The sequence below is a fragment of the Dermacentor variabilis genome, chromosome 1 (genome assembly GCF_050947875.1).
Source record: "Dermacentor variabilis isolate Ectoservices chromosome 1, ASM5094787v1, whole genome shotgun sequence".
Taxonomy (NCBI): domain Eukaryota; kingdom Metazoa; phylum Arthropoda; class Arachnida; order Ixodida; family Ixodidae; genus Dermacentor; species Dermacentor variabilis.
This window is the reverse complement of record NC_134568.1, coordinates 245,743,131-245,760,052: the sequence shown is the minus strand read 5'-3', so window position 1 is coordinate 245,760,052 and position 16,922 is coordinate 245,743,131. Positions and strand designations below refer to the sequence as shown.

At 44.9% G+C, this 16,922-nt stretch overlaps 1 protein-coding gene across 1 annotated transcript in view; it reads left to right on the top strand.

Annotated features, from left to right (window-relative positions):
• Window positions 1-364: 364 nt before the first annotated feature.
• The window catches only part of LOC142560517 (basement membrane-specific heparan sulfate proteoglycan core protein-like), a 371,032-nt gene continuing 354,474 nt past the window's right edge, over window positions 365-16,922 (top strand). Inside the window, exon 1 of the mRNA XM_075672684.1 lies at window positions 365-656. Within this exon, the coding sequence (XP_075528799.1) occupies window positions 563-656 (94 nt within the window). The 5' untranslated portion in view covers window positions 365-562. The remainder of the gene's footprint in view (window positions 657-16,922) is intronic.

Genomic DNA, 16,922 nt, shown 5'->3' with positions numbered 1-16,922 from the left:
ATCTTTTTCTTGTAGTTGTAGTTGTTTCTATCGCTACAAGGCCACATGGAAGTACCCTTCTCGTCAGGGGGTTCTTCCTCACACGGTGCCACGTATTCCTGCGACATGCAAACTCAGCGTGAATAGCATTTATTGAATAAATGTTGCTCTTCGCCCTGCGTACGCGAACAATTCTGCCCCCCCCCCCCCCCATCCCGCTCTTTCCTGCACTTTCCTGGGCACGAAGGGCGAGAGCGGCCGCCCCGGTTCGGGGCTCTGGTTCGAGCCCCATCCGCGCCGCGGCGCCCACTGCGTGCCGCACGGCGTCGGCTGTTGGTTGCCCGACGTGTCCCTCAGACCGCCAGTCCCAGCGACGGCAGCGAACGCTCGACATGCGCTTTGGCCCGCTGCTCCGGCGCCCGCCGCAGACCGCGCGCTCTTGGGATTACGCCGCTCAGCTCTGAGCAAGTCGGCTCAGCCGACTGGCGCTCTCGGCGCTCACTTGTACAGCGCGCTGCTTGCGCTTCGGTCGCACTTGGACAGTTGCTTCCTCTCGTCCGCTAGACGACGACAAAGCCCTTCGATGCTCAGGCACCCTTCACGGACGCTCTACGCGCTCCTCTTCTGGACGCTGCTCGTCACTTGCCACGGCACCCCCGTGCACTACAAGGATCAAGGTGCGTGTCGGCGTGACTACTGTTTTCCTCCCCGCGTCGCTGTCAAAAGCAATGGACGAGATTTGCGAACCACTCCAGCTGCAGCATTCCTTGCAGTGCCGGTGGCCGCAGGTCACGTCCACGGCATGCAGGCAGAAACGGGCCCTCCGAAAGTTTCACTGTACAGGTTGACATTTTTTGCAGTACTATCATACATCTCAATTTCATATAAAAAGTTTTCAAAAACGTTTAAGTTCTTTCGTTTCTTGTGCTTTTCCACAAAAATAATTTCGCTGCTTTGATTTCATAATTTTCTAGCGCTTACTTTCTTCCATTCTTCTTCTAATAACATCTAAGAAGGGAGCCCACCAAATATAAATAAAGATTTCGATTGAAATCATGGAACTTTTTTTTAGGTAACTTCACTGCACACTTACTTCAATGTTGAAAGCTTTTGCAAAGTAACTTTTAATGTATCATCGTATGTTGTACCTCGCACATTGTTTATAACTTTCACTAGGCCCTACAAACTGTTTCTTTATTTGCAGATAATGACGCAATACCAGAAGCATTTATCGACAATACGTTATTGTTAGAGTGACAGCATTTACGAATGAAACATGTTTTGGTGAATACTCTGGACTTATGTTTAACCTGCCACAGCCGAGCATCTGCTGTATCGTGTATCGTACTTGGACATAACTTTGCGGTGTGCGTGGCCACGTTACGCACTTTAGCGAATTATAGGCCGCGTTCTTTTTTATTTAAATGTTCCTGCTGACCTACTTGACCCAAAAGTTTTACAAAATCGTCTTTTCTTTTCCGTAATAGCCACTTCGAATCTAAATAACAGCTGAACGGGCAAATTACTTCTTTCCTTTCTCATGCGGGTCTCATATTTCAGATCTTTAAAGATATTTAGGCAACTATCTGAACAGTGACACAATGCTGTAGGTATGTTTTTTTTTTCAACGTGTGAAATGTTACTTTCACCTTACCGAATGTGTGCAGTGTATTAAAACGGGCGCGATAAAGCACCGCATGAATACGCTTCAACCTTCAATCACAGTTTCAGTACAAGTTCATTCATATGCCACGCAATTCTAACTAAAAAAAATGTGACCTGTTATTGAAACACAATTTGAACTACGGCATAATTCGAGTAATTTCATAGTTAATGAAAGAAACATATTGCAGCGTTTGATTTCTTTGTTGCGGCGGAATAACGCGAATCAGCAGTTCTTACTGACGTAAAAAACAGCGAGCAATTTCCGCGGACTTTATTTCCTTTAGCTCTCCCTCTGGGTTCCTTGTGGAAGTACTGTAAACACGCATAATATGGTCGTTTCCAATGGTAAACAAGAAAATAAAAAAAATTGCTAATAACAAGCAATCCAAGTGAAACATTGTGAATCAATCTATATTCAGTTTTACTAATTTGTCGGCTGAAAACGTGTTTGCGTAATGAATTACTCTAGCTTGAAGCGCAATGCGTTGGGTGCCTCTCTCTCTCTCTCTCTCTCTTTATCAGTGTTTGGAGCAACGCCTGTAAAAGTGAACAACTGTAAGACTTGAAATGAGCTGCGAAATCGTGCCTCGCCTTTAAAAACTTGAGGCCTTCCCCCAGGCATTTGTGCGAACGCACTGTTATTATGCAGAGGCGTGGACGATAGGCTCTCAGGCGCAGTAAAAGCGGCAATTTCATTATGATGTAGTTGCATGGTTTGGGGTCTCGTCATCTGAAATGTAAATCATAGAGTGGAGTTTCATTGACTTATAACAGACACCTGGTTGTAACGAAGCGAAGTTTTTAGTATTTATTTTTTTATAAGAACAAATATACCAACGCCAAAGTAGAAATTAATTTATAAAGAACATATATGAGTACGACGGTAACAGAATCATCAAAAAGCAATAAATATAAGAAAGGTACAGGAATAACGCCTTATCACGGCAAGCGGGTTGCAGAGCTCCTTTAACATATAGAAAAACTGTCCTTGCAAATGAAATCTCGCGTTAATACATTGTACAAAACTAGAATGAGTGACAGCTTCAAAAAAGAAAGAAAGAAAAAAAGAAAGAAAGAAAGAAAGAAAGAAAGAAAGATAAAAAGAAAGAAAGAATGAAGAAAAAAAAAGCTCGTTCGCTCAATGTCTTTCTTTCTTTTAAAGCTAGAACGCAGTATAGACCTTGATATTAGTTGGTGTCATCTTTTCTGCCCATACTCAGTCAGCTGCAAAGCATGGCAGTATTTCACTCGACGCCGATCAGGTATTTCACGCTTATCTGCATATTAAACAGAGCTGCGGCACATGTAGGCTCGAATTTCAAATCAAACTGATAATCGCGCCGTCCAAACTTCGAAGTCTCCATATTGTCAGCGGTCAATTTTTCTTCGTCCGGTTGCTTATTATACAGTCAAAAAAGAAGAAAAAATATCTCGTGGCATGTTATTTTACATTCGCTAAAACTTTTTTTCCTGTAGTGTGAACACTGATATCTCGACTGAAACGCCGGCTGCAAATGAAAGCGTTATGCACAAGTAGGAGTGAGAATCGTTTGGGGCGAGTCCAGCCGGTTGTGTTGGGCTACCAGAGAAAAAAAGGAAAAGCTAGAGAGGAAAAAAAAAACAGGAAAGTAAAATAGGCAGCACGAAGGCGAAAAGACACAATGACCGGACATGGCCGTTAATGGGATGCTTTGTGATTTGTTCGGCTCCTTGGAAGAGGGTGAAATGAGAAAAAAAAGAAAAAAAAAAGAAGCGCTGAGCTCTCGTGTTCTGGCTAGTGATCCCTCGTGTTTAATTATAAGTGAACAATTACGACAGATTGCAGTGAATTGCTGAGAAACGAACTTCGCGAGGAATGAAGATAGCTTTCCTGCAGCAATGGGGAGATATAATAAAAGGTCTAAGTCGTCTCATTGCCTTCTAGAATTCGCGCGAGCGGGTCACGTCGTTGGGTAGAATTCCTCGAGCGCGCGTCTTTAATCTGCGCCGCCAGTGAAGTGGCGAAGTACAGCGCCAAGGGCAGCGGCCATTTAAGTTGGGCATAAATTCTGATGCTAGTACAGCTGGGTCAAAGGCCACCGATTGTCGAGGCCGCCTTTTCTAAGTTCACTGAGCTGAGCTTAATGGTTACGCATGATTTGCTTTTCTCCACGCTTTCCCCACAGAGCCTTACCTCTCTGTGAATAACTACGAAGCTTTCTTTATCGAAGTCTCAAATCATTCGATTTTCCTTTGCCGCGCCGACAAAGCAGATGCGCAGACGCTTCGCAGATAGAACCGTGTGTTTGTTATTTTCCCATAGTCGAGGGCTTATTATAGTTCGCTTCTGACTCGTTAACTCTTTAATACACTCTAATAAGTTTAATACACTGTAAGACGTAGTACAGTATGAGAATTGTTTCTCAGATGTCGCTTCCTTGCATAGTCATCGGACGGAAAAAAAATTAAGAGATGAGGCGTCGGGAATTGTACAGGGTGCAAGATAAACTTGATTTCTAAGTAGCATAATCTGACATGTGAACATTTGAGATGCACCAGATAACAGCTTCGTGTCTTTCTACTTTACAATTCCCTAATCCAGTTTATTTCTTAATACGTTTTCTGGAAAACTGTTTCATGACTCAGTTTTCTCTTGAGGATGGAGTAGCACAGTATTGTGTCAAACGAGAAATAAAAGTGCCACGATGAAAACTTCTTCTATGTCTTTCACAAGTGCGCTATTACGCATTATTATTAAGTAATTTTGGTTTTTAAATAATTTGAAACCTAGTCTACATATCCTGTGAGACAAGCTTTTCAGCTGAGCTGCAGGGATACATTTTGTATCTGTGATGGTAACAAGAGACAAATGCGCATAGATTTGGTGCTTTCAGGCAAACAGCCACCTCGGTAACAATACTCTTACAAGCGATATTGTCCGGCTAAAAATTACGAACATTGAAAAAGCGTCTCACGCCCTGCAGGCTCATTTTCTAGCCATTTTCACTTACGGTTTCTTATAAAGTGCAAGAAAGTAGGAGCAGGGTGTTTTAATATGACATTAGTAGGCACGTAGCCTTTCAGAATTATATCTCACAAAAAGGATTAATTACCTAATCTGACTACACGTCAGTATTAATTGCGTGGGTCCAGTGGTAGTACTTTTACTTAGATATACAAGAAAATTACATAAACATTTCCGTTATACAGGTGACAAGAGGCTGTAAAAGGAAACTGTGAGCCGTGATAATTCCATAGCAATAGTTCTATATTTCTGTTCGGGATATCATTTTCTTTTTTCTTCCTTTTTTTTGTCTTTCGTGGCAGTCGATATGCCCCGTTGAATACGTTTTTCTTTCTGTTGTGAATATTCGCCAGCACCCCTCGTACTATAATTCGAGGACCGTTTTTAGCCGCATGACTAGTTTTGTGCTCGCGAGAGCTTTCAAGCCATCGTTGGCACGGTTAGGGAGCCTTAAATGATGCCAGACTGAAACCCAGCCACATTACATAGACGATAGAGCAAGCACGTGTTATAACAATTACGTGCCTCACACTGTTGCAAGCTCACGTAAGCAACACGCACATAAAGCTTATTAGAAACTGTCACAGCAATAAGGCGAAGAACATCGGTCATCGCGACATGGTGCGTCAGAGGTCTGACCATATTATCTCAAAGCAAGACATGTCACGTTGGCTGATTTGTCATTATTATTATTATTATTATTATTATTATTATTATTAAAGAAAATCAGAAAGTTAGCCCCAGTGCTGGTCGCCCTATGGTACAGAGAGAGAGCCTAAGTTGGGGAGCTGCTCAGTGGCAAACTTTTCGCTCATCTGCTGCTAGTGGCCGAGAGAGAGCGCTTGTCACATGGGCACCACGAGGCGCCCGAACGCCCAACTGTGATGCAAGCGCTATCGCTCCGCGGCGGCCGTTTATTTATTTATTTATTTATTTATTTAACATACCCTCAGGGCCAAAGGAATTAGAGAAGAGAGTGGGTTACATGTGAAACTATATATATATAATCATATCATTAGAAGCCAACAAACAACGACACCAAGGACAACACAAGGGAAATTACTTGTACGTACCATTCGAAATAAAGAAATTATAAATAATGGAAATGAAAGCGGATGAAAAAACAACTTGCCGCACGTGGGGAACGATCCCACGTCTTCGCATTACGCGTGCGATGCTCTACCAACTGAGCTACCGCCTGCGCCATCTTCCCATCCACTTTCTGGGGTATTTATGGGTTACTACTAGAAGTAACGCTGGGAGTGTATATATATATATATATATATATATATATATATATATATATATATATACACGAAAAAATCCATAAAATTCTAATTATACAATATTAGCTAAGGCGATCTTGAATAGGTGGTAATTAGTGATGGAGGTTACATTCGGAGGTAGGTGATTCCAATCTTCCGATGTCCGTGGTATGAATGAACGAAGGAAGCATCAGTTTTGCACATCTCGCTGCCTAGAATCAGCGGCCTGCCCATCGTGTTATGTAAGGTCGCCAGGAAGACGAGACCAGATGGCAGCCCTGCGAGGAATTGACCAGTGAAATTGGCATCGGCTTGGAAGAAGGCCGGGGTGGGACAGCCCATCTTCAGCCCTCCACCGCGGGCGGACCGTGGCGTGTCGGCGGCCCTTGCAAGGCGGCCGCTCCCAGAGTCGGTCGTTTGCCGGGTAATTAGGTGAGAATTCCGGCGCTCTGGGCGGGCCAGCGGGCACGCGTCCGATGGGCGGCTTCGGCAACCGGCCGAGCGGGCCTCCGCCCCGGCGGCTTGCGCGAGTTGCACCCGGTCGCCCGGCTTCATTATTCACCGCGCGGCCGACCGATTTTGAGCGCCTGTGGCTGCGGCGCGCGGGTCTCCCTCCCCGCAGTTCGCGCCCCGTGCAACCCCCTCGGTGTGCGTGCGGGGCGCATATTTGGTGGCGGAGGCGCCCATGACAAGCCCGCCGCGGCATCGCTTGTTAAGCGCCGCTCGTCTGAGATTGGAACCGCATCCTTGACCCGGCAAAGTGCGGCCGACCAACGGCTCCCACCGTGATTTGGCACGGACAGCGCTCGCCAGAGAAGCCGGTAAATAAGAGGAGAAACACTCCTTACGCACGCTGCGAGCCCACAAAGTACACACATACGCGCACTTAGTGCAATATATATATATATATATATATATATATATATATATATATATATATATATATATATATATATATATATATATATATATATATATATATATATATATATATATATATATATATATATATATATATATATATATATATATGTACAGCGTCACATTGCTGCACTAATGTGCCGCTTATTGCAAGAACAATGTGTCTCCAATCGTGGCTGATGAAAATTTTATTGGTGAGATCTGGAGAGCACGACATGAAGGAACTACGTATTTCAACACTGCAAAAGCATTCTGTCCCAGTGAAAGTAAGCATTAAAAAAATCAATTAATGCGCTTATGATCACGCTTGGCCCTCCTATACATGTATGCCCCTGACATCATGTGCACAAATTTATGGAGCCGAATTCATTATGACCCAAGGCGATCCGCCACACCTGATTGGCTTATATTCATTTCCAAGAACTGTACCTGCGTTCTCAAACACACCGCAGGGAAAAACTTCAGATTACTTCTGAGATTTGCGGCACTTTGACATCTGCAGAAATCTCAGTACGCGGGTGACTATGGAAACTTGTTTTATTTCACGGCCCTGCAGGAAGGATACCAGGTTACCAGGACCCTTCAAAGGTGCAGCATCAGTTGTTCACTGCTGCAGCATATTTCCCGCCTTGTACCTGATGAGCTTCGGAAAAAAATTTCTCTCACGAGTTATTCTCAATAACTACACACACTTACACACGAACACATTCAGTTCTACAAAGCAATGCCAGTATATGTTCGGTTCTCGTCTTTGAAAAATAAGTGGCTACATATCTTATGACAGCTCCATCTGCCCCAAACGCCGTCGCTTAGCTTCCCACCAGTCGGGAGCGACTGAGGTCGATGCAGAGGTCGTATCACTGATTTACGAGGAGATTGAGGAAGTCAGGTGCGATGGCGAGGGCTCTCTGAAAGTATTTGATATTGCTTTCACAGCACCATTTACACAACCAGATGTGCAACTTGATGGATTTATTCATTTATTTATTTATGTTTACTCAGCGCACTTTAAGATGCCCCGAATTGCTGTAGCGGATAATACTTAGCGGATTCCCAGCATCGACTCACAAGTTTTTGTTTCCTCCTCACCGAGTTTTCTAAATGCGTAAAGCCCTCAGATGCACCTCTGTAGCAATGACATCGTCGCCAAGGCGCAGCACTTAGCGCCCTCGCCGTCCTTTCCAGGACACCACTGTTGCCGTGGCAAAAAATGGCAAAGCGTCTCGAGGCTGTTCGGTATAAATGGCTCACCCGCGACCCACGCACCGCCACTTAAGTTACCGCACTTTTATACCGCCCTTTAATAAAGGTCCTTTCACCGCGCCCAAGCTCCGCAATGCGACGCTCCCTGCTCACCGAATCGGCTGATGCCCGAAGCACGCTGCACGACATCTCTCGAAAATGAGCGAATTCAGCCCGTTCAGCTTTTAAAATAAGAAGGGGTGTCAGAGCAGTCGCGCAACTTCCTATAATCGTCCTGGTGGCCACATTTCAAGTCCGCCGCGAACGAATGCCCTAAAATGCGAAGACTCTGCCGGATGTACGGCTATACAGGGCCCTAACAAGCGTGCCCACTAGTCATATGATTAAGGAGCTGCTGAAGGCCTGGTGCAAAACCCTAAGAAAAAGTCTCAATCCGTGGCTGGCTGCTGTTAGCCAGGCATCGAGCCCATCTCTGGTACGCGTCTCTACTATGGCGCTAGTCAACGACGCGGGGTTGAGTTTCCCGCCGGCAACGGAGGGGGGTCTGCGAGCCAGGCTTAATTAAACGCAGTGGTGTTAATTATTGCTTCCGTTATCTCTGAGAACCTTTTTCTACGCTTCATTGAACCACAGCCAACCTCAAGCAGCTCACGAGTGCGCTTTCTTACAATGGTGCACCTTCGGCAGAAAAGGTGAAAGGAAAAAGATTGAATTGGGAGCCAGGCAGATCCCTGGCCGCCAAACGCTGAGAATATGAGCCCAGAAAGCTTTAAAAGAAAAAAAAACTGCGCTTTGTAGAGGAATAAAAAGTGCGCCTGTATAGGCAAGAAATGGTTATTTACAATCATCTAACTATTGAACTGTGTTTGTTCTGCTCATACGAATTTACGATATTGGTTAAGGCCGGCAAAAGGAAACACATTGAATTTATTTTTTTAAAGATAATTTTACCCGAAACTAGCTAAACAAAAAATAAATAAACAAGTGCTATGTATAGAATTATCGTAAAGCATGGACAAAGCAAATCCAGTTTCTAGCTTTCAACTGCTGTCACAGTAATGATATATATATATATATATATATATATATATATATATATATATATATATATATATATATATATATATATATATATATATAAACGGTGGGAATGCTGTGGGAATACAGATGAGAATGATTTTGATCATACATAAATAAATAGTAATGGGACCATTTAAAAAAAGCACGCTTTTTCATCGAGGACGCCTGATCACTGTCGGTGAAACGTGCTTTACATGGGTTATCGATCGCCTAGGTGCTCCATGTTCTTAAGCATGAGAACCAGTTATGCCCACGATATTTTGGTCTCATTCATCATATATAATGTTATGTTTGTCAGTAATTACGATAAAGCTGAAGTAGGTTTCAACTGCACGACTCTATATATGTTCCGTGCTCGTGCTCTGCAGTCTTTTCTATCTGAAAGTGAATACACAGCCGCTTGTGCCCTTGGATCTGCTGTGGCCAGTAAATTCGCGGACGCATGACAAATACTAACTGTCCGTATAGTATACGAGATCGATGCTAAGGTGTGTACGTTCGCGTACTGTTTGCCGAGTCTTGCACGATTTGCCGTCGAGGCTGGCAGCGTGTCGCCAGGGAAGCGAACGTTCGAAAACAGTGTGCCTGAAAGTCGAGTGTGTCCGCGACCGTTCCTTGAGCCCTGCTTCAGTCCATCCATGTTTAATGCCAGCTCTTTCTTCGTCGGCGTGGACGAAAGAAATCAGATACCGTGTCCTTTGAAGACAAGGACCCCTTCCTACACGGGCGGTTTGTTGGCACTCGAAAGTCGGAGGTCTGCGTGCTCATGCCGAAGGCCTATAGTCCGCTAGAAGTTGCGGAACTGTGCGTACTGCGTTCGATTTATCGGCACCCACCAACTGGCTAGATTCTGTGCCCACAATCGCGCTTCCTCATCTTTCGGCCGATCTTGTTATTTTACTTTCTATTCCGATCTTTACTTTGGCGCTCCGGTCAATAGTCCTGCCCAGCAGCTTCAAAGCCAGCTTTTGTGTGGGTTCCGCCCACTTTCTTCCAAGCTCGCTTGAGCAGTGGGAGCCCGGATAAAATTATAGAAAGCGTATGAGAAGCTGAGGGTGCTTCGCGACTGTTCTACGCTGCTTTTTGTCCGTTGTATTTGTTTGTGTTGTTTTGCCAAGATGCCCTGCTCTTGTCGTTTCTTGCCTCTTGCGGAACGTTCCACTTGAAAGTACCAAGGCTCAGCTGGCAGGTTCCAGTTACGCATTTTCCTGTTTGCTTCTCAGCGAAGAATGTTTTCAAGGGTTTCCGAGCGTCTTGAGCTTCCCGTCTTTTTGCCAGCGAAAGAGAGACTTATATAAGCTAGGCGCGTTTTGAACAAGTCTGCCAATATTTCGTTCGGTGCATTCGTGCCAGGGCCGACTAATATATGTCGTTGCACATCGCAAACGTAGATTTCGGTCATCTTTTTTTTTCTTTAGGCCATTTTGTCGCCACGGCAACTGTCGACACTTGAATTCTGCGTGCGTTCGAGCCCATCTCGCGCAGTCAAGGCGCCTACAGCTGGCCGTACTTGCGTCGTGTTTTTTTTTTTCTTACCGTTCTGGCTACGCATACGCACGTTATTTCGCCTCTCAATTGCTCTATTGGGAAGCAGAAGCCGCCATATGTACAAAAAGGACCCCCGCATGAAGGCCGATCGATTCGGCGTGAGCAACTGTAGTCGCGGCGTCGGCAACTCTAGAATCGCTTTCGTTTCTCCTGGAGCACGCATTTTAGCCCTCGTTTTTCAGGACTTCAGTTCAGGTTTCGCTTTGTTGCTGCTGCAGCGCGTCCGTATACTGGCTTGCTACTCACTCAAATAGCCAACAACTAAACGTCGTTCTTTCAAGGATGACGAGGTGCACTCTCGTCTGTGTGTCGTTTGAAGCGTTATAAGGACGACAAAATAAAAAAACAAGGAAGCGTAGCAGATGGGGGCGGGGGCAAAGAGGCGTTGGTTTTGTCGGCTGTCACGCACCCGTCTCTCTTCGGTGCGGGGCCACGCGCGACTAGCCTTTGCTGCTAGAAAGGACGCCGCAAGAACGCCCGCCGAATAAAGATACAGCACGATGAAAGAAAAAGGCGAAAACTGGGCGTTGTTTACGCTCTCGATCGGTGCAAACAGCAAAGTTGTAGATGGTGTGCCGGGCGTGTCAAAACAGGTACGCTTTGACATGTAGAGCGGCATGAGTGCGGTGGTATCTCCAAATAAGTTCTGATAGCGCCTACCATCAAAAAATGTCATAATACCATAATGCGTGGTGGCACAGCCATCGCTCGATAAGCGCTAGTGTAAGTCCGCAGCGTGATACACAGGCGCGCCCACTCACCTGCTAAGGAGCTGACGTTAATAGATCATTTTATTATCGCGTAAAATGACTGCGTTAGCGTTAGTGAGCGACAGAACTCTAACGCTATCGTATGCGCTTCAGAGCGTTGTACAAACAATTGTTTTAGAATAGGGATACCGAGTGGAACGTAAGCGCAAGCGCAATTAGCTACGACGCCACCTATAGACGTAACAGTTCACAAAGTACTAGTAAGCCAAATGTACACCAAATAACAATCTAATCTAATGCAGTACCAGTGTTATGACAACGACCAGGGTGGCACATTGCTGGCCCGCAAATTATGATGATTCAATTTGTGGCGCCATCTGTATCACAGTCATTCGTACAAACAGCCGTAATGTATGAACTGTAAGATAGAATTCCGCGCGTAGCTTGTCGCACGCGTCATAGAGACATTCAACAAGAGCGGACACTTCCATAAAGCCCAGCGGCCGAATTTACTGTAGCGCACCAAGCGGATGAGAATATGTTTCAAAGCCTTACACATAGACTCGAAGCGCTACATTTTTTACCACGCACCGCAATCAGTCAAGAAATCGCATATCGATCACCGCGCCCGAACAGTAAACTTAACCACCCCCGAATCCAATCCCAAAGTGATCCTTCTTTTTCTGTAATCTTCACGAATATTTGCAGTCTCATATCGAAGCATCAACTCGTGTCTAACCTTGTGGCATCTCCCAACAGTAATATAATGATACTAAAAGAAGCATGGTTTACCTACGAAGTAACAGATGCCGAAGTGCTTTCGGATCTACCAGATTTTCAGTTATTCCGCACCGACCGCAAACGCGGCCGAGGAGGCGGCGTGCTAGTCGCTGTTGGCCCAGAAATATCCTGTTCTGTTGTCAGCATTCATTCTGACATTGAAATTTTGTGGCTAATTTGTCGCGCTTCACCTCAAACGGCGCTACTCGGGGTGTGTTACTGGCCGCCGAACACTAATCCAAGTTTTTCACGTGATCTAAACAATACAATGAACACACTCACGACCGTGAACCTTAATGCTCATATTTTACTTTTTGGTGACTTCAACTTTCCTAAAATTGATTCGCATAACCTGACACACTCGTCAGCAAACCCTGTCAAAGTAAGAGAGTTTATTGACATTTTTTGAATTTTGACCTAACTCAATTAGTATCAAAGCGCACGCAATTGCTGGCGATTGTGCTAACACCCTAGATTTAATACTAACCAACTATCCTGATTCCGTCTCCTCAATTTCATACTTACCCGGAATTAGTGATCACAAAGTAATACATGCAGACTTTTCCTTCTCCCTTCAACGACGTGATTAAATGAAAACAATTACGTTATACGATAAAGGTAATTATGACGCCATAAGCATCGAGCTCAGAAACTTCTTTCCGGTTTCCGACAATAACTTTTCTACTCAATGCGCGCATGATAACTGGGTGATCTTTAAACATAAAATTAATGAACTAACTAGTAAATTTGCTTCCAAAGTATCATTCCATGCCACGCCACAGAAATTTATTTTATTAATTATGGGGTTTTACGTGCCAGAACCACTTTCTGATTATGAGACACGCCGTAGTGGAGGACTCCGGAAATTGCGACCACCTGCGGTTCTTTAACGCGCACCTAAATCTAAGTACACGGGTGTTTTCGCATTTCGCCCCCATCGAAATGCGGCCACCGTGGCCGGGATTCGATCCCGCGACCTCGTGTTCAGCAGCCTAACACCATAGCCACTGAGCAACCACGGCGGGTCACGCCACAGAAACCCTGGTTCACAAACAAACTGTAGAGATTAGCGAATAAAAAAAACGCCCTTTTCGCGCAGTGAAAGCAAAGTAAATACCCGAAGCTTCGGCTAAATACAACAAAGGAGAAAAAGAATATACACGCGCAATTTGTAACGCTAAATACACGTTTCTGAACCGAGATTTGCGAAGTAGGCTAGCAGGTAACACGCGAAAATTCTGGCAAGTCGTAAACCCTCACGCCACTTGCACCGTCATCCTTACTAACGAATCAGGACACGTATTCACAGATAAGCAATGCGCCAATGCCTTTAACACCGCGTTTTCTTCTGTATTCACCAAAGAATCCAGTGTACCTTCCCTTCCCCCCACTACACTATTGACACCCCCATTATGTGTTCCATCACTTTTTTTACAGATGGTATTTCGTGTATAATTGTAAATATGAAACTGTCTTCATCAGGTGGCCTTGATGAAATTAATTCGAGTGTTAAAAAACATTGATGATACCATCGCGCCATTCTTGTGTTTAATCTATCCACAGTCACTGTCCACCGGCAACCTTCCAGATGACTGGAAAATGGGCAAGGTCACTCCGATCTACAAATCAGGTCATAAAAGCTTTCCACTGAACTACCGGCCCATTTCCCTAACAAGCGTCCCGTGCAAAATTATGGAACATCTCATCTACTCTCAGATTGTAACTTTCTAGATACTAACAACTTCTTTCACCCCAGTCAGCATGGCTTTCGGAAAGTATTCTCTTGCGAAACGCAACTAGTAATCTTTCTTCACGACCTGGGGAGCTATAAGGTAAAGCTATTCCAAACTTTTCTATTCCAATTCTGCAATCATCTCTCCGCCATTGGCCAACAACTTTTTTTAACCACCCCCACTTCGCCTGTCTGTCACGCGACGTCACGACAACCGCGGTAACTCCGCCTCTCTATATGATGGGAACACACTGATTTTGCATGACTGCAAAGAACAGAAGACAATTATTTATTTCTCATTTGACGCCTTTTCGCCATTAGACCTCGGCTATCGGTCAAAAGTTTTCGGGCTGCACCCACTTCACCCGCCTGTCACGTTACGTCACAAAACCGCGAAAGCTCACCGCGTCAAAGTGACGTGTACGCGTTAAAGATGCATTAATATGCCCAATAAAACTGAATTTTTCTCTGAATAGCCGCAGGCTGTCCCGTTCCGAAAGGAATACAAGATGGCTGCCGCCGGTCGCCCAGGCACTGACTACTCGCACCTGCCGGAGAGCATGAGTCTATTCGCGTACAATAATACTTTTTGCGTGGCCGTGTAACGTTTTCGAGCACTTTCGGCAAGTTTATGACCTCGCTCAGTCAACTTTTCTTTGCTGACGATCTTTTTAGCGGCATTCTTAACCTTTTTTCGATGAGACAACCCAAGCTAAGTAAGCGAAAGCGAACCAATCGCAGACGCCGCACCACTCTCTTCATCAGGTTATCGATTTTCAGTGCACTGTCTCGGCCCCATCGAATCCCTCCCCACTTGAGCCGTGCTTCTTGCCTCTTATCAGCCAATTAGATAAGACAAGCCGCTCAGTGTAGGCAATTTTATTCGTTTTTAAAGCAAACAAAACTGACCTCATATAAACGAGGAAAGCATTTGATTGGTCTCTTTAAACAACCCGGTTGGTCACCGCCCGATGCTTGCGTCGGCGGTTACGCAAACTTGGCGTCAGGAGATTAGAATAAGAACATATCGGAATAGCTTTACATTATAGGGCCCCTGCATGCTAACCTTGACAACAACTTACAAAGTGAAGCCATCTTTCTAGGTTACGCAAAGGCATTCGACACAGTCCCCTACCAAGGACTTCTGCTAAAATTATCGGAGTTAAACTTGGACCCTAACGTACTAAAATGGGTTGAAGCATTCCTAACTAACCGTTCTCAATTCCTACATGTCAATAACAAATCTTCCGACTGTCTCAAAGTAACATCAGGGGCGCGATCGGAGATATTTTGTTCGATACGCGTTCTGTTCAGTTGCTGCAACGTCACGAAGTTGCAGTATGCAAAATTTGTGACAGCGGGGCGGAGAGAGCAGCTAATCAGGAAGCAGTGACCTCCCCGGAAGTTTACCTCCGTCGTTTGTCGTCTGCTTGCAAACAGATACTACAAAGCCAAATGTTTCTCGTCTTCCAATGAATGAAATCTTTATCTAAAAAAAATGTATTTTTTCTTCTCAAGCCCAAACACGTTTTCAAATAGTAGTAAGTGTGACCACTGCAATTTATAACTATTAGGTTCTTTGCGTCGTCCCTAGGTGGTGTCGCGCACAGCGAGAAGGAAAAAGAAAAAAAAAACGACGGGAAGAGTGGCGCACTTTTCAAGAGGCAGCGACAACATCCCAGTGGCTCGCTGGCACCGATGATCTTGTCGATTTCTCTGTACAACCAACGAATTATTTGTTTCGAAAAACAAAAACGACGCCGGAATTCACTTTCTGCCATTTCTTCAAACGCGTTTCGCACCGCCACCCGCTCTCCTCCTTCCTCTAGAAAAGCCAGCGCAACAACCTAAGTTTCCAACGGAAGCGCCAATTTCTAGAATTAAACTATGGATTGGATTCAAACGTGCCATTCCGCAGCCGAAAAGGCCGCCTGTTGGATCCAATCCAATCCACCAGACGCGCCATGCGAAGCCGTATGATCGCTCCAAACTTCTCAACTCCCGTCGCGTTCGGACGAAATGCTCGGTGGGCGGATGATTGACAGGAGCGTGTCGTCATTTTGACGTCACCAAAAACGGGGCGGCGCCCCGCGGCTGGCGACGTCGGCGCGGAGTAGGCCAATCGCGCGCGCCGGTAACCGAACGAACGCGCCGAACAACCATCTCCGATCGCACCCCAGGTGTACCTCAAGGTTCAGTCCTCGGCCCCTTTCTATTCCTAATATACATTAACGACTTGCCCCTTAGTGTAACTTGCAAAATCCGAATGCTTGCTGATGACTGCGTAATCTACCGAACAGTAAATAACACCCACGACCAAGTAAACCTACAGCAAGACCTTAACCACATTCAAGAATAGTGTGAGAAGTGGCTCCTATCTCTTAACCCGAACAAATGCAGGTTTGCTTCCTTTTCTCGCCGTAAAAACCCCTTACTTTTTTATATAATATCGCTAACGTCCCTGTAGAGTTAGTATTATCGTTCAAAGATCTAGGTCTCACACTGTCTAGCGATCTCACTTGGAATGTGCATATTTTTATTTTATTTATTTTTTATTTGTAAAATACCTTACAAGGCCCCTTCTTGGGGATTGAGTAAGGGGGGCATACAATCAAGTACATACAATTAACAACAATAACAAGTGAAAACAGCAGCCAAGTGCACAGCCTAAAAGTCATGAAACATATTAGCTACATAAAGCTGCATATGATTACAATAAAAAGGAACAATATAAGTTAGTAACAACGTATAACACTGCAAGAAAAAGGCAAAGAAATAATACAGAGCAGTGAGTGTGATATTAATGGTTAACATGGGTTAAGCGAGTTCAGTGTGCTCTTGAATTTATCACGGTCAGTTTCCAAAACTATGTTGTCGGGGAGGTTGTTCCAGAGCCGAATGGCACGTGGAATTGCAGACGAGTTAAATGCTTCTGTTTTAACATAGCTAACATCATAGCTAACATAGCTAACATCATTTCATCCGTTAACAAATTACTGGGCGTTCTAAAACGTCACCTACGTCATGCGCCCCAG